Below are 22,437 nucleotides of genomic sequence, written 5' to 3'. Positions count from 1 at the left end.
TTTCGAGGAAGAGTTTGTCGGTTCGTCCAGCGGAGGAGGACGGCTTGGAACTAAGAACCAACGCTCCGATACGAGGTGAAGTGCGACCTCTTTGGATGGAAAAGAAACGAAACCTTGGCAGTGGAAGGTCGGAAGAAGAAGCGGAAGCGCCAAAGCTTCTTCTGACGGTCGAGAACCAAACAATCCTTGGCCAAGGGGGTTACGGAGCCATCGGGCTTGTTTTCCCACCGCCAAAGAAGGTAAAGGCATTGATGCTCACCTGCTCAACACGTGTACGTAAAAACGCCAAGGAAAGCCGTTCCCGCCCTTCCCAAGCGCACCCAAGTTTCCCCCTCCCTTTCGGTCTTCACCCTTTTCTCGAATCTCGCCGAACACTGCCGCCCGGTGGCTGGCCGCTTTGCTGCGACTCGAAACTCCATTTGGGGAATCCGCTCGCCAAACGTTTTGCGAAGCCAAGAATCAGACGGATCGTCATAGTGGACCTCCCATCAGATGGCCCGTTCTCGCGAAGAACGCATGTCCGTCAGGACTGTCAGGGGGTGGTGACCTGCTTGTCGTTGTCAGATTGGGTGAGGCTCCCGCGCTTAGACATGGGTGGCCCCCCGTCGCTGCCACGGCTGCCAATCTATTTTCAAGTCTGTGGGGTGCCGGAGCCTGCCCCCTGTCTATCAATGGATTGGCTGATGCTACGCCATCAGCAAGGAAAAAAAGAGGATACAGTTCTTCTACCCTTTGAATCCAAACAAGTACTCCGTAATAAGCAAGGCACCACGGCACTTACTTCGAAAAGGTACCTGAATTCGGAGTATATCCGATACTTGAGGAACGCAGGGTCCGCGTGTGCCATATTGACAAGCTTACCTCTCCGGCCCGGCCAGGCCGGTGGATAAGAATACTGAGAGGGTACCTTAGTCTCGCGATGATTAGCGCAACCGGGGGGCAGAGCACAAGGTGCAAATAAAGACGGTGATTAAACTAAGAAGCTAAACTCTAAGCTGGATCTCGTAGTGCGCTTTCTGCGTGCAGCATAGAAACTGCATGACATCTGCCGTGGGCTTCCTCGCAGTAATTGCACTGTGCCATAGAAGACTTATCGCTTCTGAGACCTTAATGCTCGACCGCATTTTGAGTTGCCTCCTCAGACGCTGACCCGTGTCCTCCGCCTGAGCATAACCTCCTATCCCCGCCAGATCTCATCCCCTTGCTAACACTCGACATCTCTCTGATTGACAATCTGCAAAGTACGGGCCGTTGAGGGCGCGCGTGCGACCCCCTCCGTCGGTTGCAGCTCTCGCTGGTCGGGCCATGACCCGCCTGCGGCACGTCGTTGTCGTCGTTGGAAGCCGAATGGTCGACCACGTGGAGTGATTCTCAATGACCGGAGCCGGTATTCCGAGACGCCTCTAGGCTCAGGCACACTGCCTGTTCCTGTGTACAGCACCGAGCATGGTGCGGCGAGGGCTGAAGCCTTCAGAGGATGAGGTATAAGTAACCCTTGGGTTTGGTAAAGCAAGTCCCTGTCCCAATCCATCTCGGCACTCAGTCGAAGCCGCCACCAATCTGGCTGTGGAAGGCGGTGCTGACGCTCTTCTCGTCGTCGTCGTAGCGACGGCCGAAGCCATTGCCGGCTCCCATGCGACCACCACTCTCGACATAATGCTTTAGGCGGTCGCTGTGGCTGTAGGACGCAGGGCGCATACCGTGTATGGCGTCCTGGAGACCGGCGCCCAGGCTGACACCGCCCTGTCCAACACCCTTGGCACCGATGACGCTGGCGCTAGCATCTGTGTACTCGGAGTTTGCGACGCTTTCGCCCGCAATGCTCTCAGTGGCGCGACCTCCTCTCTTGATGCCGGAACGGCTGGATCCGGGCACTCCAGGGAGGCCAGGCCATTGATCAGGGGTGAAGCTCGAGAAGATGGGAGGGTAAGTGGTGTTTAAGCCGGCACCGCCCAGAGAGCTATGGATGGAGGAGACGTCGTCGGGAATGTAGGACATCATAGATCCCGAGTCAAAATCGCGAGTGGAGCCAGCACCGTTGAAGCGGTTGCCGCCGCCGTTGGGGAACCCGCCACCGGCATTGAATTGAGGGGGCTGGCTCATCTTCTGGCGATAAGCTGTCTTGGGCTTTCCGAATTGCAAGAGCGAGGTCTGCAAATTGGTCAAAGGCCCCTCAACCAAGCACTTGCGGTCCTTGAAGTGGACAAGGAGGTGGTGCCAAAGCTCATGCTTGGAAAGGACCTTGGGGTTACCAATAATGACGAGACCGTACTTGGCACGAGTCAAGGCGACGTTGAGACGGCGGGGATCCGAAAGGAAACCGATGCCCTGGTTGTCGTTGGAACGAACACAGGACAGAACAATGAAGTCCTTCTCACGACCCTGGAAGGCGTCAACGGAGGCAACCTCGACTTCCTTGTAGCTCTCCTTCTTGAATGTGCCAGTGTTCTGCATGGTGCTAACGATGTAGCTTCGCTGACCCTCGTACGGAGTAATAACACCAATGTCCAAAGGCTTTACGCCGGCCTTGAAAAAGCGGGTTACAACCTTCTCCACGTTGGAGGCTTCGGTACGGTTGAGGTAAGACGTTCCGGATGCCGAGATTTCCTCATTGCCAAGGTTGGACCAGAACATCATCGGCATATCAACAACAGGCCAAGGGAAGTCGACATCGCGGCGAACGCGATCCTTGACTGTAACACCGTTCTGGAGAGATCCATCGTAGAACATGTTGGAAGGGAACTCGGACAAGCAAGGGTGCATGCGGTACTGGATGTTGAGGCGAATGGGAACCAAGCGTAAGTTGACAAGGCGCTCGAACAAGGACTGGTTGAGACCAGCCTTGGCAGCCTTCTTGTTCATGATGACAGGGCCCAATTGCTTGTGGTCACCAACGAGGACAACCTGCTTGCATCCGAGAACGAGAGGAATCATACACTCGGGCTCAGCCGATTGAGTCGACTCGTCGATGAGGACATTACGGAACTTCATCTTTGACAGACGAGGATCACCGGCACCGACACAAGTGCAGCAGACGACATCTGCGTTGTGTAGAATGTCTCTTTCGGCGGCCTTGGTGAGCTGCTTGAACTTCTTCTCGTCCTGGCTGGACAGTTCGCCAAGCTCGGTCTTCAGCTGCGCAAGCTTGACAAGCTCACCATTGCTGTCATTCATACGAACCTGCTCATGAAGAGCAAGGAAGCTCACGGAGGACTCCACATCCTCTCGGGACTTGGCTGTAAGACGAACGACCTTGAGGCCAGTGCGGTGGATGCGCTCACAGAGCTGGTCGACAGCGACGTTGGAGGGCGCGCACACGAGGACTTGTCCATTATTCATCTTGCACAGATGGTAGATAATGGTCGCCGAAGTGACAGTCTTGCCAGTGCCCGGAGGTCCCTGAATCAAGCTGAGCGGGGTCGACAGCACAGCCTTAATGGCTGCGATCTGGCTAGTATTGAGGTCGGGAAGGCCGGGGACGCTGTACTTCTTAGGCATAGTCGTCTTCATCGGCGCAACAGCGACGTCGTGACCCAGGAGCTTGTGGAAAATGTAACCCGAGACACTCATGTCGTCCACGGCGAAAGTCTTCATGGCATACTGCATGCGATCATACGAGGTAGCCTTCCAGACATAGTCTGCTGAGAAGTTGTGGGTGCATTCAGTCGGGACAGTCTTCTCGTTGCCGGCCTTACGCAGCTCGAGGGTGACTTCGTCAGACTGATTGTTGGGGATCTTGATGACATAGCCAACTCCCTCCCAGGCAGGGCGGAGCTCGCCCTTGTAACGTAGTCGCATTTCATCGCCAACGGCCAGCTTGACGTCACCCGACTCTATCTTGTGCAGTTCAAAGCTGACCAGGTGCTTGTTGTTCAGACCGTAATCCCAGCGGACCGTGAGTCCATCCTCAGACTGGGCTTCCTTGAGCTTCTTGTCGTAGTCAGATTCCATCTTGACGAGCGGGCCAAAAATGTTCTGGTAGTGATAAGGGTCGTCGTACTTGAGGAGGACGGGATGAGGGTCGTCGTCGATGCTAGCAGCCTTCTCAAGGTCGGCAACCGTAGCAGTCGCATTTTCCTTCCACATCTCCTCCAGCTTGGCAATCATCGGCGGGGTGAGGTGTCTGGCGCGGAGTTGCTCGGCATCGGAGGGCGTCGCGACGAGCCAGGTCAGGAAAGCTCTCTCCTCAATTAGGGGCTGCCATCGAGAGGTATCCCAGCTCATATCCTTGGAAGAGGTGTTTGCAGCACAAGGCTGACGACAAAGCAGCACGACAACGGTATCCGACTTGGCAGGAATGAAGCCCAAGAGAAAGACGTTCTTGGTTCCACAGTTGTAGCACTCGAGTACGGTATCACCCAGGGTAGATTCCGGGTGAAGCTGGACTTCCTTGTGTCTCGCCCGGACCAGATGGGAAACAATGTGGCTTGAGGTAGCATTTCCGCGGGCACTGCAGAACCACTTGTTGCAGCCAAGGCACTTGACGACGGAGCTCGGGGAATGAATTCCACAATACCTAAGCCAGTGTTAGATTCAAGAGAGGGCTCGGAAGCTCGGAGGCATGCCATACGCGCAAGCGTGAGGGGGAAGCTTCCTATCTTCCTCCTTGGGTCTTCCGATATTGAGATCCTTCATAGCCCCAACAGGCATGCTAGTCAGGCTGTCCACATCGTCATCATCGTAAAGCTCGGTTTGGTTGTCGTCATCGTCGGCACGGCGGCGACCGTCGCGGCCGCCAAATTTGCCGTAGAGAAGGCTCTCGTCGGCATCGATACCGGTCAAGACATCGTCACCTGCCTTGATCGCAGCGGCGCTGTCGGAAACTAGGTGGTTCCCGAGATTCTTGAAGGCGCTCTCCATATTCGCGGTATTCCGGATTTCTACTTCTCTCTGCTGATCTCCCTTCCAAGAGTGTCAGTGGGCTGTCGCATACGATGTAACTGTAGAAATGCCTTTGCATGTGCCGGCGGTGGTGTCGGGAGCATCGTTTTGGTGTTATGGAAAATGCGCAACTTACTTCAGCTTCTTTATGGTTCTCGAATGGTTCGGCGTCGCAGAGCCTCAGTAGGCTCAGGTCGTACGGAAGGGGGATTCGAGGTGGATCGGGGAGGGGGAAGGTCACATCATATCGGTATGTGAAGTTGGGGGATTCGTGCGGAAACCTCAAAGGTACACCAACGGGGCAGAGACTTGTCGGGAGTGGTTGCGTGCCTTTTCGTTGGTGAATCCAAACACCCAAGAAAGATCCCAGGCCCGACAGAGCAGCGGCGAAAGGGTGGTGTTTTGGTGGGATGTAGCTTATCACCACGTGACTGTCACATTGGGGTGCTTGAAAGTGGATACCTGCCACCTGATAAGGTTTTTTTTCTCGATCAGCCTGTCCAAGGTACGTTGGATGCATTGCGGAACTCTAGCATTGACATCCCACCATCTCACATACCAACAGCCCAACATGATCCGGAAACAGGCCCGACAACGGCGCGACTACCTCTATCGCAAGGCGCTTATATTGAAAGAGGCGGAGACGACCGAGAAGCGCGCCCAGCTACGATCTGCTCTTGCTTCTGGCAAGCCCATCGACCCCGAAATCGCAAAGAACAAGGCGCTGCGGAAAGACTACCAATATGACGAGTCGCGACCCGATCGAACAGTCGATGAGGAGATGGATCTCGACGACGAATACTCCCAGCTGTCGGGAATCTCGGAGCCACGGCTTTTGGTTACAGTTAGTTTCTTCTGCTCTTCCAATCCAGGCACATAAGCAGAAGCTCACCCTTTCAGACTTCAAGAGACCCGTCCTCAAGGCTTTCAGCCTTCTCCAAAGAGATCAGATTGCTCTTCCCTACATCCGTTCGGCTCAATCGTGGAAATTTGATTCTTCCGGACATTGTGCAGTCTAGCAAGTCCAACGGGCTCACAGACATTGTCCTCCTTCACGAACATCGCGGTGTACCGACTGCCATGACGTACGCACTTTATATTGAATCCAAGAAGAGCCACCAGCTGACGAACCTCTCTAACAGCATTTCTCATCTTCCCCACGGCCCTACGCTATCCATGTCGCTCCACAACGTTGTACTCAGAGCAGATATACCCGGAAGTATCAGAGGATCCGTCTCAGAGGCTTTCCCACGGTTAATATTTGAGGGATTTAAGAGGTATGAGATATCGGCTTCGGAGGTCGTTCGACGGTCACTAATCATCAATCAACTCTTCAAGCCGGCTTGGACAGCGGATCGTGAAGATCCTGAAACATCTTTTCCCTCCGCTCGATCCCCCGACCACCAAGGCTAAGGTAGGGTCAAGGGTAGTGACATTTGTGAACAATGAAGACTCCATTGAAGTCAGACAGTAAGCTCATCCGAAGCTCCGATCCCCGCCAGACCTTTGCTAACCCCTTGGTAGTCACGTTTTTGTCCGGACTTCGTACGATTCTGTCGAGCTCGCTGAGGTTGGACCTCGGATGACGATGCGCCCCTTCGAGATTCGCGGTGGAACCTTGGAAAACAAGGATGGCGATGTTGAGTGGCACCTTACACAGTACACTCGTACTGGTAGAAAGAAGGAGTACCTGTGAGAGAGGGCCACCGGAGAGAACCGACATGACAGATGCGGTCGAAGGCTTAGGCGTCGCTGCCGTGCGAGATCATGGGGCAAGTACATTACGATCAGCGCCCAGAAGATGGGCTCGTTGCGTGGGCGAAATGCCGCAACGACGAACAGGACTTGTCAACCAGTGCGCCACGAAACGGAGCCGTAGGTAACGAGGACGCGGGTTTCAATGAAGCCACAATACCCAGGCGCCGGTCAAGCGACGTCGATGGACGTGAGACGAAGAGAGTCGTGGTAAAGGCACTCATGGGACTAGACGAAGTGGAAGATGAAGAACGATGTTCAACTAAAGATATCCAAGCCAGAACGCCGTAGTTTCTTGGCGGCTTACAACGGCAAGATGGTGGAGTGTAGAAAACAGAGACTTCCCAAGCTTCAGGAGAAGACAAGTCAAGGCAGGCAAAAAAGCATCAAAATGTTGTTGAATAATAAGTATTACATCCGATTGGTTGCGATTAGTGTGGCCGGCCGTTGAGAGTCAGGCAATTGAGTTCTTACCGTTGATTTGCTCATGACAAAGCACGTCGACGTCCGTAGCTGGAGGAGTGCGGCTCATGACCACGAATTGAGTTGACGACTAATACCACCGAGTTCGCCGCGGCTCGTAGGGTGCAATGCCATTCAACAAGGTTAGGTGACGCCTCGAGATGGAGACGGGCATCTTTCTTTGCAATAGCTATTACGAGCCAATGAACGGTAAGCAGCAGCCAGCCTTGGCGCGTGGTAACGCCAAGATCTCAGTGAGCGAAGGTTGAGCATGGGATGGAATACATCAGATGGTCCCAATGGTCGCTTACAGAGTTCGGTGTCATGGAGGCCCCGCCACGAACCTACGCGCAATACGGATACGGGCCGAAAGTACGCAGAAGCCGCGGGAGGCACTTTGGTCGTAGTGGCTCTCATTGACTAATCGTCGGTGTGGCCTTCATCGCCTATGATCGCCTTGTGCGATAGAAGCATGGTGTACGGAGTAGAGGGCCAGAAGGAAAAGGCGAAGTGGGTAATCATAGAGGCAGTACAGCACTGAGCACTGCCCGAGGATGTCTCCTAATACGCGGCAAGAGGAACGAGTGGCTTAGGACGTTAACGTCGAGGTGTGTTAACTGCAAGTGTTCGCACAGCCACAAAATGGTGACGATTTCCTGGGCTAGGGACCAGTGTGGTCAGCGAACAAGCCGGCGGACTTTGAGCTTCTGCCTGCCGTTTCTCGGCTTTGGCATCAGGTAGGTAGGACCTGAAAGGGTCCAGTATGCGATGCAGCTTAGAGCCAATTGGTTCAAAATCACCAACCAAACTGTGCTGTAGCCGCATTCCGAGTCTGAAGGTCTATTTTTGGGGGCGCAGACATGATTTGACATCTGCCGTTGCCGTCGCCGCCACTCAGCAACCCATGTTCTACGCAGCAACGCTCCCCATTCCATTGCGATTCTGCTGCTCAGCTGTCAATCGTCACTTTTTCCGCAGCGGGGTGGCTGGGCGTTGCTCGCCACGCGAGGATGGGAAAGGACGGGAATGAGAAGGAAACGGACAGGCCTGGCCGGACCCCCGGAGAGAACGAGGGGCAGCTCCAGCCTCCAGCCTCCAGCCAGCACCAAAGGCCCGTCGGACGGCGGTGGGCAGACACAGAGCAGAGCACCTAAAAAGTAACCTGTGTGAGGTGTGTGTGTGTATGTGTGAGACCCAACTGTTGCCCACCTCACCTTTAGTGAGAGAAGGAAACAGACCCTTGGGACTCGCTGGGGGTGGGTGAGACCGTCCGTCCGTCTGTCCCTAAGGTACCTTGCCGCTACAGAGAAGAACATGCGTCCCGGGTATAATAAGCTTCGCCCCGCCCGTCGGCGCAACATCTTCTGATGTCACTGACCTAGTGTTCGCTTCATCCAGTCTTTCACTGTTCGCGGCCGACGTCTTGGGAATCGAGTAAAGTATCGAGTCTGACTACGATCTGAAAGGTGCGGTGGACAGCCTCAAGTACCTTCTCATCTCTGGGTTCATTTTAAAAGAAGGAATTTCCTTCGTAAAGCTTGTTTATCTGTTTCCTCTTGGTCCGAATTTAACAGGAAGAAGGGAACGAGAAGAAAAAAAAAGGGACCCCGGAAAGCAGATCGGCCAATCCTGCCCACTGTCGCCCCGTTCACGAGCGACTCCATCCAACCATATACACAGCCCGGGGTATCCGCTCTGACAGGTCCCGGTGCCTGATTGGGCCCGTCCTCATTGTCATTTCAGCGTCTCTCCAGCACTTCCCAGTTCCTGTCAGCGGTCGGAGGTCCAACGTCATTTAACAACCAAACATCAGCCGAAAGGTCCTTCACCTTGCACCACCACAACAATCTCACGAGCCCGACGGCTCAATCACACCATATAGCGCCGAAGTCTCTCATTCAATTCTGCTCGCTCGCCGAATAAATCGCGGTTCGAATCGCACTGTCTGTCGTCGACATTGACAGTCGCTTTGAGTCAGACATGTCGTACCAACAGTATAACCAAAATCCCTACGCCCAGGGCCCCCAGGCCGAGGGCGGATACGGCTATGACAACCAACAGGTCCGTCGCCCTTCAATTCAGTCCGCGCATGCCCTCTCAATTCCATATCGCTGACTTTCTTTGAATTGTAGCCTCAATATGGCCAAGGCCAGTACGAGATGCAGCCGTACGGAGAGGCGGGCCAGTATGCCGGGCAATCCGCGCCTCGTACTCTGAGCCAGCAAGATTTCCTCGCCCGGGTCCAACAACTGCGCACAGAAATCAATGGCCTGACTTCCGATATTGAGGGCATTGCCCAGCTTCACCAGCGCTCTCTCGGTTCCCCCGACGGCAGCACCAGCGCCCAGCTTGAGCAGGCTGTCTCCGCGACGCAAATCCGCAACACCGGCGTCAAGGAGGGCATCAAGGCCCTCGAGAGGGATCTATCCAAGACACAGGACGGATCGCGCGCAACCAAGACCGCACAGCTCAACTCTTTGAAGAACACTTTCAAGTCGGAACTCGAAAAATACCAGCAGATCGAGCGCGATTACCAGAAACGGTACCGCGACCAAATTGCCCGCCAGTACCGCATCGTCAACCCGGAAGCGACGGAAGATGAAGTCGAGCAAGCGACACAGATGGACTGGGGTGACGAAGGTGTTTTCCAAACAGCGGTATGTTTTGATGTTGTTTTTGACCGATTTTCTCGGCATGTCGGCACCGTATGCTAATGACTTAACCAGCTCAAATCCAATCGGACAGGCCACGCCAACACTATTCTGGGCAACGTCAGAGCCCGCCACAGCGAGTTGCAGCGCATTGAGCAGACTATGATGGAGCTCGGCCAACTCTTCCAGGAATTGGCCACTTTGGTCGAGCAGCAGGAGCCCGTCGTCCAAGCCGCCGAGCAGAACGCAGAACAGACTGTCGAAAACATCCAAAAGGGCAACGAAGAAGTCAAGGTTGCGACGGACCACGCGCGCAGACGCAAGAAGCTCAAGTGGTGGTGCCTCCTCGTTGTCGTACTCATCATCCTTGCTATCGCGCTGGGTGTCGGTCTGGGCGTTGCTCTCACCAAGAAGAATTAACGGGTGCGATCACAACAATCGGACGCGCATGTGCGCAATTGCACTAGGACGACGATTCGGAGAAAGTAATGGGATGGGGAGGCAGCTGCGGCACCTCCCTCATATGATTGGAAACGGGACAGCACTTCTAAAAGAGCAGCACTACGATTGTTTAGATTTCATGACCATGGCACGGACGAATGGACGGTACTAATTAAGGGCGACACAAAAGATGGCGGAGCACACACGCGCGCTGCCCCACGAACCCAAAAACCAGCTCTTTTCCGACGACACCACGACTTTTTTTCTATTTCATCTGCCGCGTATAGGAGACACGGCGGGCTCTTGATTCCCCACCAACGAGTGACTTATTATACGCGTACTCTTCACACAATCAGACGGGGATATGGAGTGGACTTTTTTATCTGTATTTATTTTGCGTCTGTCTGTCCTCCCACTTCATAGTCCTTTGGATTTTATGAGTGGACTGGAAGAGAGAGAGGCCACCACTTTTTCCCTCTTGTACGTATCGCACAATGGCGAACATTTTATGAACTCGCATGGCATCAATCCGCTCCCGACCCATCCTGTAAATGTCCCATGACCTTGGCGAGTCGCTCTTCAGATTCTTCAACCGCTTTTTTTTTCTCTTTCTCTCCCTCCACTCCGGCCCACCCGGCCTGCCCTGGCTATCAGCACCTCATCCCCGATTCGAACCATGGCAGCCACGCGAGAACCCGGCCGGTCCAGAACCTGTCGGGGTTTGGGAACACGGGCGCACCCCGGTCTTTCCGCCCCGCCCACCAACGAAATTTGCACTCGCGATGCCACCACATCCACTTCTTCACATTCCACACCGCAACGCAGCGCACAGCAACGCCCGCGCAATTTGGCCCAACCCGTATGGTCACCCCCACACCCCAGTCATACCTAGTCACCTTTTTCCCTCGCCGTCTTCAACAAAAACATGGTCTGGTGGTGTAGTTGGTTATCACGTCAGTCTAACAGCTCGAAAAGAAGTCTCTCACAGCCTCTCCATCGTCTGCCACACTGAAGGTCTCCGGTTCAAGTCCGGGCTAGATCATTCTATTGGGCGATTGGTTTAGTGGTATAATGACCGCTTAGCATGCGGTAGGTCCTGGGTTCGATTCCCAGATCGTCCATTTTTTTGCTCCCCTGGGCCCTGGGGGTCGTAAAGATTATGCAAGTGTTGTGGTTTTTGCTGTTTTGGTGGTTTTTCGATCACGAACTATGTTTTTGTGAGTGTGGAATAGTGCCTGCGGCGGGGTCGTCAGTAAACCTGAAGAGCAACTAAGGTGGGTATCATATTGCGCGGGTGGTTATATGACTTCTTTTGCTTCAAATCTGTCCTTTCACCGCAACGTGTATGTATTCCTTATATAGAGACACCAAGGCAACATACGATGGACTCATATGCAAGAAGGAATATGGAAATGGAAAAAGATGATTGACAGTGGACTACTTCTACAATGCTCTCACCAATGTACGTAGAGTGAGGGAAGTCGGATTATGTACAACGTAAGGGTTTCAACCAATGCCTCCCCAGCCGTACGTACGGAGCCTTGGACTTTGCTCTCCTTTCCCAAAGCCTCCCTCACCGACCAATGGAAAAACGACTCAACGAGGTGGGCGGCTGGCCCGCCTTGATATTTTCCCCTATTATCAACCAAGAGCCCTTTGTCTTGGCTATCCGCTCCCCCATCTGCTAAGGGATCTGCTGTTTTCTTCTTACACGCCGCCGTAGGTGAGTTTTACATGTTTCGTGTTCAGGACGTCATTGGCCCTTTACCGGGGCATGCCACCCGGGCCGATGCCCTGAAGCTTTGCCGCCAGCTTGGGGTACTTCTCTTGGACCTGGAGCTGCGTGCGGGTCGCCTCGGCATAGGACAGGGCGTTGACGATCTCGCCCTCGGTGCGGGCGAGCTCTGCAGCGCGCTCAAAGTACTTGAGCGCCTCGGTGACCTTGCCCTGTTGCAAAAGGAGCTGGGCCATGGTGGCAACGGCGATATCGCATTCGGGGTCGACTATCAAGGGTCAGCAATTGCACTTCGTACAATGGAGTAGTCTGAACTTACTAATGAGCGCCTTCTGGCAGAGCTTCTCGGCCTCACCAAAGTCTTGCTTCCACTGGAACAAGGTCAGAGCCTTGTTGATGAGAGGAAGGACGTTCATCGCCATGGGCTTCGTCTTCGACTCCATCTCGATGGCGCTGTCGAACTTCTCGATAGCCTCCTGGAAGTTGCCCTGGTCCAGAAGCAGCTCGCCGTAGTAGTTGTACACATCGGGAACCTCCTTGAAGTTCTTGATGCAGCGGCGGAAGGTCGACATGGATGATGCAATAGATCCCATCTTGTACTGAGTCACGCCAAGCTGGATGTGAGAGAAGATGAAGTCGCGGTCCAAGTCGATGGACTTCTGGTAGTCCTTGGCGGCGTCGGAGAATTCGCCCTTGATGAAGTGGAGCTGAGCACGGTGGTAGTAGATATCAGGGTCTTCGGTGTTCTGCTCCATGGCCTTCTCGAAGTCCTCAGCGGCCTTCTCCGGGGCACCAAGCTCGAGGTTCATGCTGGCGCGCTTGATGTAGCTCTGGGTCATGGAAGGGTCGAGCTCGATACTCTTGGTCAGGTCGACCATGGCATCGTCGTGCTTTCCGAGCAGACAGCTGAAGGTACCGCGCAGGTTGTAAGCAAGAGCCTCGAATTCGCCCAGGTCGCCCAACTCCAACGCCTTCTCAAAGGCCGCTCTGGCCTCCTCGTATCCGTCGCCAGTCTTCTTCTCCAGAGCACTCAGGCCGACTTGGAGTTGTCCCTTGCCAGTCTCCTCGGACAAGGCCACAGAGTCCTCGAGTCCAGCCGGACGAGGCTTGACGCGGAAGCTCTGGAGGTAGTTGCCGACAAAAGTGTGACTAGGAAGCTTGTTGGGCCGGCTGGCCATCATCTCCTGAGCCTTCTGCTCGGCGAACTTCTTAAGCAGGCGCTCGACTGACTGGGCACTGCTCTCGTTCTTGAAGCTATCGATGATGCAAGAAGCAGTGAAGTCGAGGAGGGCCTCGCCGTACATCTTCAGGTGCTCGTAGGCGTTAGCGCGGCGGTTGAGTGCCTTGACGTATTCGGGGTCAAGGTTGATGGCGGCAGTCGTGTCTTCGACAACCTTGTCCCAGTTGCCGAGGGCATTGTAGCAGGCGGCGCGGTTGGAGTAGAAGATGGGGTTGGCCTTGCAGAGAATAGCCTGGGAGTAGAGGTCGATGGCCTTGTTGTAGTCCTTGCCACCGTAGGCTTGGTTTCCGACATCCTTAAGCTTGGCGGCATACTTTTCCCGCTCTTCGGTAGTGAACTCGGCAACAGTCGCCTCGGTGATCTCGGGAAGTTCGTCGGCGGACTCGACGCTGGCTGCTTTGGATGATGCAGGGGCTGCGGCCTCTGCAGGTGTGGGCTGCTTTTCGGCATCTGCTGCAGCCTTCCGCTCGGCTTCCTTTCTTTTCCTTCGCTCCTTCTTGCTGAGCTTTGGTGTCGAGTCTGTCTTCTTCAATCGCACTTGAGTTAGCTTTGCTATTTGAGAGAGGAGCAATCAGGTGCTAGTGATAGACGCCAAGATCTCGGTAGTAACGGGTGGAAAAATTGGATCGCATGACGACGAGGGTCGCGAGGATAAGATGGGAAGCATGACGTACGGAGTCGCTATTGAGGAAGTAGATGACACCAGCACCGGTAGCGACGACGGCGACACCAGCGGCAGTGTAGACAATGGCCTTATTATCCGAAGCCCATGAGGTGATGCGATCCCAAAGGCCAGAAGACGAATCAACGGGGATGACAGTCGGAGGGCTGGCCATGGGAGGCACGGACGGCAGGGGATTCGACATGATGGCGACGAGCCCAAGAGCAATTGAGAGAGAAAGGGAAGAAAGGTATCAGAGGTGTTCTAGGAAGAAAAGTCGCGAGGTCGAAAGGAATGTAATTAATGGGCTGACCAGTGTGGTCGATGATGTAGAGGGTGCAGGAGCTGCAGGTGTTGTTGCTCTGTTGCTTTTGCTGTTGCTGTTGCACTTGCGCTGGGCCAGGAGCTTCCGGACAGTAACCGTCCTCAAAAAATTATTGCGCGACGGGGAAGCTCGTGAGGAGTTTTTCCGGGCAGTTGCCTCTGCTTGGTGCTGTCATTCATCAAATCAGCTTTGCCTGAGGCGATTTAAGAGTGGGGGCGCAAGGGAGGCCCGCCTATAAATCTGCACACTACGTAACCAAAGAGGGTCCCGATTGTCCTCAAGGCAAGGGTGCGTTGGTCAGCCAGAGCCCGCGGGCGGCACCCAGCATGTAGCGTGAGCCTGTGAGGTAAAGTACCTTGACAGACAAGCCATGTCACCGCATGGACTCGGAGGGAAACTGAACTGTGCTTATTTTGGTATCAAATAACAATAAAATCTCTCCAATGTCTTCTCTTTGAAAAGGTCAACTTCACCGTTATACAACGTCAGTCACATTAAGTCACATAATGTAGTCTCACTGGAAACAAAGGGGGTTATCGCATACAATGACTCTATATGTCGAAGACATGTCACCGTTGCCATGATGTCTGTTTGGTAAAACACGGTGGGTTACGCCCACCATTACAGACCATCACCAAAACGACTGAATGTCTACCATGCTATCCCATATCATCTATCGCATTCCGCCTTGTGTTCTTTACCTACTTTACCTTCCATGACTGACCGACTCCTTCTAACTTTGATACTCCAAACTGGCATCTTCTAATTTACTATGATCTATACTGTCTCGCTCTGACGAGAACTACATGCAAGTGACAGATCTTGTACAAACAAGTTCCAATCCAGCTGAACCCATTTCCCATGAATCATCTTGAGATATGACAGGCCAAACACAACTCAGACAAATTTATCTTTGACTCCTCACCTCCCAGTTGGTCACTGGTTAAGTCACACTTTGCTTGTGGTCAGACATCGGGTTGACGGACGGTCGATTGGCAACCATAACGTACGAAGTGACACTGTATTCCGGTGATGTCGTTTTGATTTGAAGGTTGCATCCTTTCTGTTTGAAAGGCTGCGGTCAACCACCACAAGCAAGGTACCAGATGCCAACATGACACATTCACCCACCCCCACCTACGCTCGCTGGTCCAGTAGAGATGAGGAGGGGCGGCACTCTCTATAGATAACAGACAGCGTCACACCAGACTTCTTCAATTCAAGTATAATTCAAGCATAGGAAATGTCCGCTTATGATTGGTCGGCTGTTTTGAGTCGCAGAGGTGAGGCAAATTTGGGTTGTCCAAAGGCCCGCAAGCCCACGATCATGATCTATGAAGTTTTGAAATGCTCAACTAGTAGACGTCTAAAGTCTTTAAAAAAGTCACAGGACTCTTCAACCATCCAAGATAAGGTGAAGTAAGCTGACGGTCATGTGAAAGAGTGCGTTGAAGTTTCCGAAATGGTGGTTGAGAGATACCGATTGCCTCACGAGATTCCAAGACTATTAAGAACATTGGGGTTTGTTTTGGATCGTGATCACAGCCTAGTAGTACCTCTATAAACTAGAACCATAGGTGACTTCAAACTCGGAAAGTAAGGGAAGTCTGGCACCTTTCCGAAATGGAAATATGATGCCGGCAAGGGTAGACACTATCACAGGATCACCAATACTTCTCCCGGGTCTCGACAACCTCACCTCGGACACAGCACGACACGACTGTGGCGATATGGACTTCCACATCTCCCAAGTAATTGACAAGTCAATTGTATTGTCTGCTACGTATGTAGGGTGGTCACACCGAAGTACTCCCGGCTTCTCATCCTAAAACATCGGGCAACGGCTTATGGGTCTCAAGGGGCAACGTCCCTATGATACATAGTTGAATCTAGATTTCTTCAAGCAAATAACTGGAGATTTTGGTGCATATAAGTTTGAAGTCTTGGACGTATATATGTATGGTGCAATCTAATTCCTATCTTCGACAGTCTACTAGAGTCAACGAGGCCTTTCCCTTGGCATGGCGGAAGAAGGAGTTGATATCGAGCTTCCTACCAGCCTAGCTTAGTTTATCAGGATAAAGGATCCGACATCCTTCAGATAACCATCTCAGGACATCTTGATCATCTCAGCTCTTGTTCTGCTTGATGTCGTACTTTGCGGTCACTAGTCACTAACTTGGATGGTCTCTTGCTTATCCCAAGGCGATCTGTTCATTCTGAAAAGAAGGCGCTGGCTTCTTTTTCTAACTCCGTATTGGCTCGCAATTTCTGAACTCATAGGTTCTCCGAATGGCTGTTTCATCTGTTGCCCTCGAATCATCGATTCACCTGTAATTGTTGTAACATCAATCCAGCGATGTTCGGTGTTCGCTGGTGAAGAACCCTTGTGCTGCTTACATAAACTTACGGGAGATCATTGCGGCCCAAGCATCTCCCGCTGTGACCCCGGTATGAACATTTCTGAACCAGGGTGGTTCTTGCGGTCACATTTGTACTTAACGCTCTTGAACTCGAAACCCGACTTTTGCGCTTCTGTTCTCTTCAAAATACGTCACCATACTCTTTCTCTTAAGCATCAGAGAATACTATTCCCCGCTCGCGCGCTCGCGGAACTCTCAAATTGTCAATTTCAACCATACACCTATTATTCTGCATCAGTCACTAAGGTTGACACAAAAAGCCCAGCACCATGGCCAACTTCCAGTTATTCACATCGCTTCGATACGACCCTGGCTTGATAGGCGTACCGAAGCGGCGCCTGGCCAACGCAGGATGGAACGCCAAGATGACCTCACCGTTCTACATGCTAGATCTGCACCGGGATCGGATGCTGCGGGCTGCCACCTATTGGAATTGGACTCCTGCCATCGAGGCTATCTCTGGATCGGACGGCCTCCAGAGACTGACTGGGGCGATTGAGACTTTCTTGACTCAGCATGGAAGAGAGAAAGCATTACGAGTCAAAGTCTTGTTGACCTCAGAAGGACGCCTCACCTGCGAAGGATCAGAAGTCCCAGCGGTGTCGCTTGAGAACCTCTTCCCAGAACGGCTTCCCTCCCCAGGACAATCGACAGAAGCGGGCTATCCTTTGGAAGAGAATCCCATGATAGTAGTGGTTGATAACACAAAGACCACGCAATCCGAGTATACCCACTACAAGACTACAGAGAGAAATATGTATGATACAGCTCGTAGTCGAGCGATTATCAGCCTGGCAGATCGCAAGGAAGTCCTTCTCGTAAACTCAAAAGACGGGTCTATCATGGAAGGTAGCCTGACAACCCCATTCTTCTGGCGAGACGGCAGATGGGTCACCCCGCCGGTGGCTGCTAAGTATAGTCCCGAAGGTGGGAGCGGTGGCCAAGACGGGACCACCCGTAGATGGGCACTTGAGCGGTAAGTCAGCTGCTATGCCATTCCCCGCCAACATGGGATGAGCGTTTGACTAACTTGATCAGTGGGTTGGCCGTGGAAGAAGAAGTCAAAGTTGACAGCCTTGTTGGAGGAGAGCCATGCTGGATCAGCAATGGTGTCCGAGGCTTCACTTTTGGGATCATCAAGCTCGATGACGCCTAAAACCTCTTGAGGTTAGAACGGATTCACGGTCCAAGCTGAGCGGGAAAATACCACGAGTCCAACGAGGTAAAATGTTGACCAGTCGAAGTTCCCAATTTCTCGAGATAGAGGACACGACTTCATGTATTGACCTTGGGCTTCCCTTGGCATTTGAGACAAACCGCATCATCGTCCATCTAGTGCTGCTGCACATCTGCCTGTTACGCGTTCGTGCAAGCTATCGCGGCACATCGGAATGGAACCTCGTGATTAGACCCGGCGGCTAGGAGAAAATTCGTGGCATAACCGGTTCGTCTCCAGCGATACCATGGGCATGATCAGGAGGCCTCGTCTGCTTCTTGTGTCTTGCATCGTGCTTGGCAAGGTTCCCAGGAGCCTGGAGTCGATCGCCGCCAAGACGGGACATGGCCCGCTAAGCTGATCCTTGCCCCGGAACCACCGTGCGGCAGTTCGTTACATCATCGGCGGCGGGGGAGGACCTCATCTCTTGGCTTGATTTGCTCGTCTCTTGAAGTCGTTTTCTCCTGACTGGCATTTGGGAGCTTTGATCTTGGTTCAGTTTGTGCCTGGTTTCGCACGTGTCATTCGTCATGCTAAGTCTCGGCAGCTCTCTGGACCGGAGAGCCAAGAACAGGTTGATGGAGAGTGCAGGCGGATGATGAAGCTTTGACCGAGAGGTCGGCACCTTGACATCGAAGAGATGGCTCCGCAACTCGCCATTTCCACTCCGTTTCCCTCTTGTTTTCCCCCTCTCAACCAACTCCTCATATGGCTCGAGTCGGCTCAACGCAGACTCCACAAACAAGTGACGCCCCTCTTCTTCCTTATCAACTGCCTCATCGGGTTCGCCCGAGGGCCGACCTGTTTCTAGCCCCTCCCCTTCAACACAGCTCAAGAGCACGGTCAGAAGGTCCGAATGCGCATTCGCGAGAACTCGGTTTCAAGCCTGCGGTTGCACCGCCCCACCATCCCTTGTCTTGCTGAGAGCTGTCACACTTACACACTGCCGGCATTGGGCTCTTCTCTGGTCTGCCGTGACAAGATACATAACGCGATCCCGGTCGAGCTCAGCTCAGGGTTGTCGTCAGCGAAACAATAGCTTGTTGTCTTATAAGAAGTCTCGACGGGCCAGCGCATGATTGACATGCTATCTATCTCCTAGGTGATATCTCCCCCTCATCACATCGCAAGCGCTATCCAAACAGGTTTACTGCCTACCATCGCACGTTCGACCCAAATAGTCCAGGTTCATCGAGTGCCGTCCATCCGAGTCGTCATCGTCGCTTCTTGACCGTAACGGGCAGGTATTTAAATCGTCACCCTGATCCGCCAAGCTAGTGTTCAAGCTCCCTTGTCATAACCACTTGACCTAACCAACCAACCTACACACACACACTCACACTCACACTCACACAATACAAAAAGCTCATTTTCTCAAGCATACAAGATGGAAGCATTCCTCAAAGCTCAAGCCAAGTTCAAGGCCGACAAGGGCCTCTCCAAGATCCCCGTCATCGCCAACAAGAACTACCAGCGTCATGGCACCAAATCCTACGTCTACCTGCTCAACAAGTTCAAGTTCGAACCAACAAAGCCAGGCCCTTATGTTCAGACACGAAGAATGGCTCAGAGAGGGCTTGCAGCTCCCGGGTTCAATGCTGCTGTCGGCGGTCGTGTCTCCATGAGCAAGGTTTTGTCCAAGAAGACTGGCGACGACCAGCACGGGGATGTTACAGCCGAAGACCAGCAATATGACTCCATGTACCTTTGCGAAGTCTCAATCGGCACGCCACCGCAAAAGTTCAAGTTGGACTTTGACACAGGTTCTTCTGACCTTTGGGTATTTCGGTTCTCTCTGGCAAACTATGTTACCAATTATCTTCACTAACAGCGCATGTCAGGTTTTCTCGACCGAACTTAGCAGCGCCACGCAGAAGGGTCACAACATCTTCGACGCCTCCAAGTCCTCGACTTACAAGAAGCTCGACGGAAAGACGTGGAAGATCTCGTACGGCGACGGTAGTTCGGCGTCAGGCGATGTTGGCACCGACAACCTCGTCCTCGGCGGGCTGACAGTCGAGAACCAAGCGATCGAGTCAGCCTCGCAGCTCGCAGACCAGTTCTCCCAGGGCAGCGGAGATGGTCTTCTCGGTCTCGCCTTCGGATCTATCAACACCGTCATGCGCGATGGCAACTTCCGCGACCCCGTCGCCACACCCGTCGAGAACATGATTGCGCAGCAAGACATCCCCAAGGATGCGGAGCTCTTCACCTCTGCGTTTTATAGCGAGCGGGACGAGGCGAAGCCGCGGTCTTTTTATACATTTGGCTGGATCGACACGGATCTCGTCTCGGCCTCGGGCGAGGATATCCACTGGACCGACATCGATAACTCGCAAGGGTTCTGGATGTTCGAGTCCGGGTCCGCGAGTATTAACGGCAAGGCCGTGACGCAGAGCGGGAACAAGGCCATCGCAGACACAGGCACGACGCTGGCGCTCGTCTCAGATGAGGTCTGCGATGCGCTGTACAAGGCGATCCCCGGTGCCAAGTACGACGACCAGCAGCAGGGCTACGTGTTCCCAACGAGCACCAAGGCGGACGACCTGCCCGAGTTCAAGGTCGCCGTCGGTGACAAGGAGTTTGTGATTCAGAAGGAGGACCTTGCGTTTGCGCCGGCGAGTGATGGGTTCTGGTACGGCGGAGTGCAGTCGCGGGGTTCCAACGAGTTTGACATCTTGGGTGATGCGTTCCTGAAGTCGATTTATGCGGTAAGTGGCACTGTTGATTCTAATCAGGCAGCGAAGTGAGATGAAGCTGACTTTTGGAATAGATTTGGGATCAGGGAAACACTCGATTTGGCTGCGTTCCGAAGATTGAGAAGACGCAGAATCTCACACCGCCGTCTTAAAGCATTACGGTATTGTGTCACAAGACATTCATGAAGTCATTTGAGCGATATGTTCCTCTAGCGGGACTAGATACGGATGATAATGGACTTGCAACTTTTCATTGAGTTTGCCTTCCTCGTGATCAACTTGAGGGTGATTTGCATGAAGAACTGCAAAGCCTCAATTTCAGACTGTATTTCACCCGAATTAGCTATACGCTCATGATATGCTCTACATAACTCTAGGACACCATTGTTGTGAAGGTATTTAGCTAGTAATTAGGCTTCGTAGAGTTAGAGTGTTCAAAGCCGAGCGGTATAGACAGGCGAGTTCTAGCGACAAGACATTGATAGCTCATTGAGTCACAATATTATAGTATCACTGTTGACTTTCTTTTCGAAAGACCTTGTCTACCCTGACTTAGTCCGTTGCGGTTGTCATCATCCGCTTGTGTAAAAGCTAATTGCAACAGTGTGATTGTCTGTGACGAGATGAAAGATTCAAGTATCGACTCAATATGAACAGAAGTCTCCAAAATATCAATGATGATTTGGGCTACTTCTACCAGGATATCAATACACTCCGTCCACATACTCAAGGTTTGTAGAAAGGACGCAGCAGCTTTTTATTAAACCATGCCAATTCACCCGCCTCGCGATTAACTGTGTAGTTAGAAATGCATGCAGTGAGTGGTCCTTTGACTCTTGGCTCGGATCTAGGTTTGTTCTCTCAGAGAGTCAAAAAGTTGTCATCCCAAGCCAAGGTTTGTGGGAAGACACATGGTGAGCACGACGAAGTTAAGGTTCGGTGCCAGATCGAGATAGATCCTGGGCCGTCCCAGCGTCTGAGACCTGAAACGGCATGCTGGCGCATCACGCTGGGGGTTTGGAGAGTATTAGACTACTTTCTGGGGGGGGGGGGGGGGCGGGGGGGGGGGAGAGGGGGTGGGGGGGGGCGCGAGCGGGGGGGCGCGCGGAGGGGGGGGGGGGGTGGGCGGGGGGGGGGGGTTGAGGGGGTTGGGGGGGGGGGGGGGGGGGGGGGGGGGGGGGCATGGAAGGTGAAGCTCGACGGCCGGGACATCTGAGATTCCTAGTTGTATGAATATACTATGGTGCGAGGCGTTATAGAGGCATGTAGAAATAGTTGATGAACAACAATTTCATGTATGAGTTGATGAAGATAGGTAATTGATCTAGGCAGAGCGACGAATATCAGAGTGGGTCAATTCTGATGCGGTAAGCATGTCTGATTGGTGCGAGAGCCTCACGTTAGTCTCCCGAACATTCCAAGGTACCCGTACCTCGAACTCAGGTTCCTTACCTCACAGCTTTCGAGGTGAATTTAGTGGGCAGCTCTGCTCGCAGCTCTCCACAGCGGGCACGTCCAGCTGGTCCAGGCCCCAAACGGCCCAAAGCAACCACGCAACGTCGCACGCCAGCCGGCAACAAGGAGAGAATCCTACTGGCTGAGAGAGAGGTACCAAGATACCTAACTACCTTAGGTAAGGTGTTTAGGTACCTCGAGCCAACAGAGCGGGCAGCTCTAGCCACGGCTCAAGGAAGAGACGAAGAAAAAAAAATAACACCACACTTTTTTTTTCCAGGCCCAGCACCTAACGAAACGGGTCGGAAGGATGGACTGAGGTGCACCACCTGGGCGTGCACAAGCACCAACGCCGCCAGTACCAGCACCTACCTACTGCTACCGTATACCTGCTGCACCTGCACCTGCACCTGCACCAGCTGTCTGTGAGGTGGCTCCGTCTCCGTCGCCCGTCCAGTCCGTCTTGGTTTTGTCGTCTGGCCGAAATCCCTCC

At 53.2% G+C, this 22,437-nt stretch overlaps 8 protein-coding genes across 8 annotated transcripts; 6 read left to right on the top strand and 2 right to left on the bottom strand.

The window, feature by feature from the left end:
• Positions 1-1,539: 1,539 nt before the first annotated feature.
• On the bottom strand, positions 1,540-5,401 carry CABS01_01852 (RNA helicase; the record flags this gene model as incomplete). Its single annotated transcript, XM_060535231.1, has 3 exons — positions 1,540-4,516; positions 4,571-4,902; positions 5,018-5,401. The coding sequence occupies 3 exons, from the start codon at positions 5,399-5,401 to the stop codon at positions 1,540-1,542; spliced, it is 3,693 nt and encodes a 1,230-aa protein (XP_060398420.1).
• Positions 5,402-5,452: 51 nt separating this feature from the next.
• Positions 5,453-6,577, top strand: CABS01_01851 (brix domain-containing protein; the record flags this gene model as incomplete). Its single annotated transcript, XM_060535230.1, has 4 exons — positions 5,453-5,725; positions 5,782-6,158; positions 6,220-6,351; positions 6,406-6,577. 4 exons carry the CDS (start codon positions 5,453-5,455, stop codon positions 6,575-6,577), a joined length of 954 nt encoding a protein of 317 aa, XP_060398419.1.
• A 1,531-nt stretch (positions 6,578-8,108) lies between these two features.
• On the top strand, positions 8,109-8,252 carry CABS01_01850 (uncharacterized protein; the record flags this gene model as incomplete). Its single annotated transcript, XM_060535229.1, has 1 exon — positions 8,109-8,252. One exon carries the CDS (start codon positions 8,109-8,111, stop codon positions 8,250-8,252), a length of 144 nt encoding a protein of 47 aa, XP_060398418.1.
• Positions 8,253-9,078: 826 nt separating this feature from the next.
• On the top strand, positions 9,079-10,169 carry CABS01_01849 (SNARE domain-containing protein; the record flags this gene model as incomplete). The annotated part of the gene is made up of 3 exons (XM_060535228.1): positions 9,079-9,159; positions 9,231-9,755; positions 9,825-10,169. The coding sequence occupies 3 exons, from the start codon at positions 9,079-9,081 to the stop codon at positions 10,167-10,169; spliced, it is 951 nt and encodes a 316-aa protein (XP_060398417.1).
• Positions 10,170-11,954: 1,785 nt separating this feature from the next.
• Positions 11,955-14,031, bottom strand: CABS01_01848 (mitochondrial import receptor subunit tom-70; the record flags this gene model as incomplete). Its single annotated transcript, XM_060535227.1, has 3 exons — positions 11,955-12,193; positions 12,245-13,691; positions 13,840-14,031. The coding sequence occupies 3 exons, from the start codon at positions 14,029-14,031 to the stop codon at positions 11,955-11,957; spliced, it is 1,878 nt and encodes a 625-aa protein (XP_060398416.1).
• A 675-nt stretch (positions 14,032-14,706) lies between these two features.
• Positions 14,707-14,874, top strand: CABS01_01847 (uncharacterized protein; the record flags this gene model as incomplete). Its single annotated transcript, XM_060535226.1, has 1 exon — positions 14,707-14,874. One exon carries the CDS (start codon positions 14,707-14,709, stop codon positions 14,872-14,874), a length of 168 nt encoding a protein of 55 aa, XP_060398415.1.
• A 1,969-nt stretch (positions 14,875-16,843) lies between these two features.
• CABS01_01846 (aminodeoxychorismate lyase) lies at positions 16,844-17,730 on the top strand (the record flags this gene model as incomplete). The annotated part of the gene is made up of 2 exons (XM_060535225.1): positions 16,844-17,550; positions 17,613-17,730. The coding sequence occupies 2 exons, from the start codon at positions 16,844-16,846 to the stop codon at positions 17,728-17,730; spliced, it is 825 nt and encodes a 274-aa protein (XP_060398414.1).
• A 1,447-nt stretch (positions 17,731-19,177) lies between these two features.
• CABS01_01845 (eukaryotic aspartyl protease) lies at positions 19,178-20,641 on the top strand (the record flags this gene model as incomplete). The annotated part of the gene is made up of 3 exons (XM_060535224.1): positions 19,178-19,570; positions 19,632-20,501; positions 20,564-20,641. The coding sequence occupies 3 exons, from the start codon at positions 19,178-19,180 to the stop codon at positions 20,639-20,641; spliced, it is 1,341 nt and encodes a 446-aa protein (XP_060398413.1).
• Positions 20,642-22,437: the final 1,796 nt, after the last annotated feature.

This window comes from Colletotrichum abscissum (assembly GCF_030869225.1).
Source record: "Colletotrichum abscissum strain IMI 504890 chromosome Unknown Scaffold_3.1, whole genome shotgun sequence".
NCBI lineage: Eukaryota > Fungi > Ascomycota > Sordariomycetes > Glomerellales > Glomerellaceae > Colletotrichum > Colletotrichum abscissum.
This window is presented reverse-complemented; position numbering and strand designations above follow the sequence as displayed.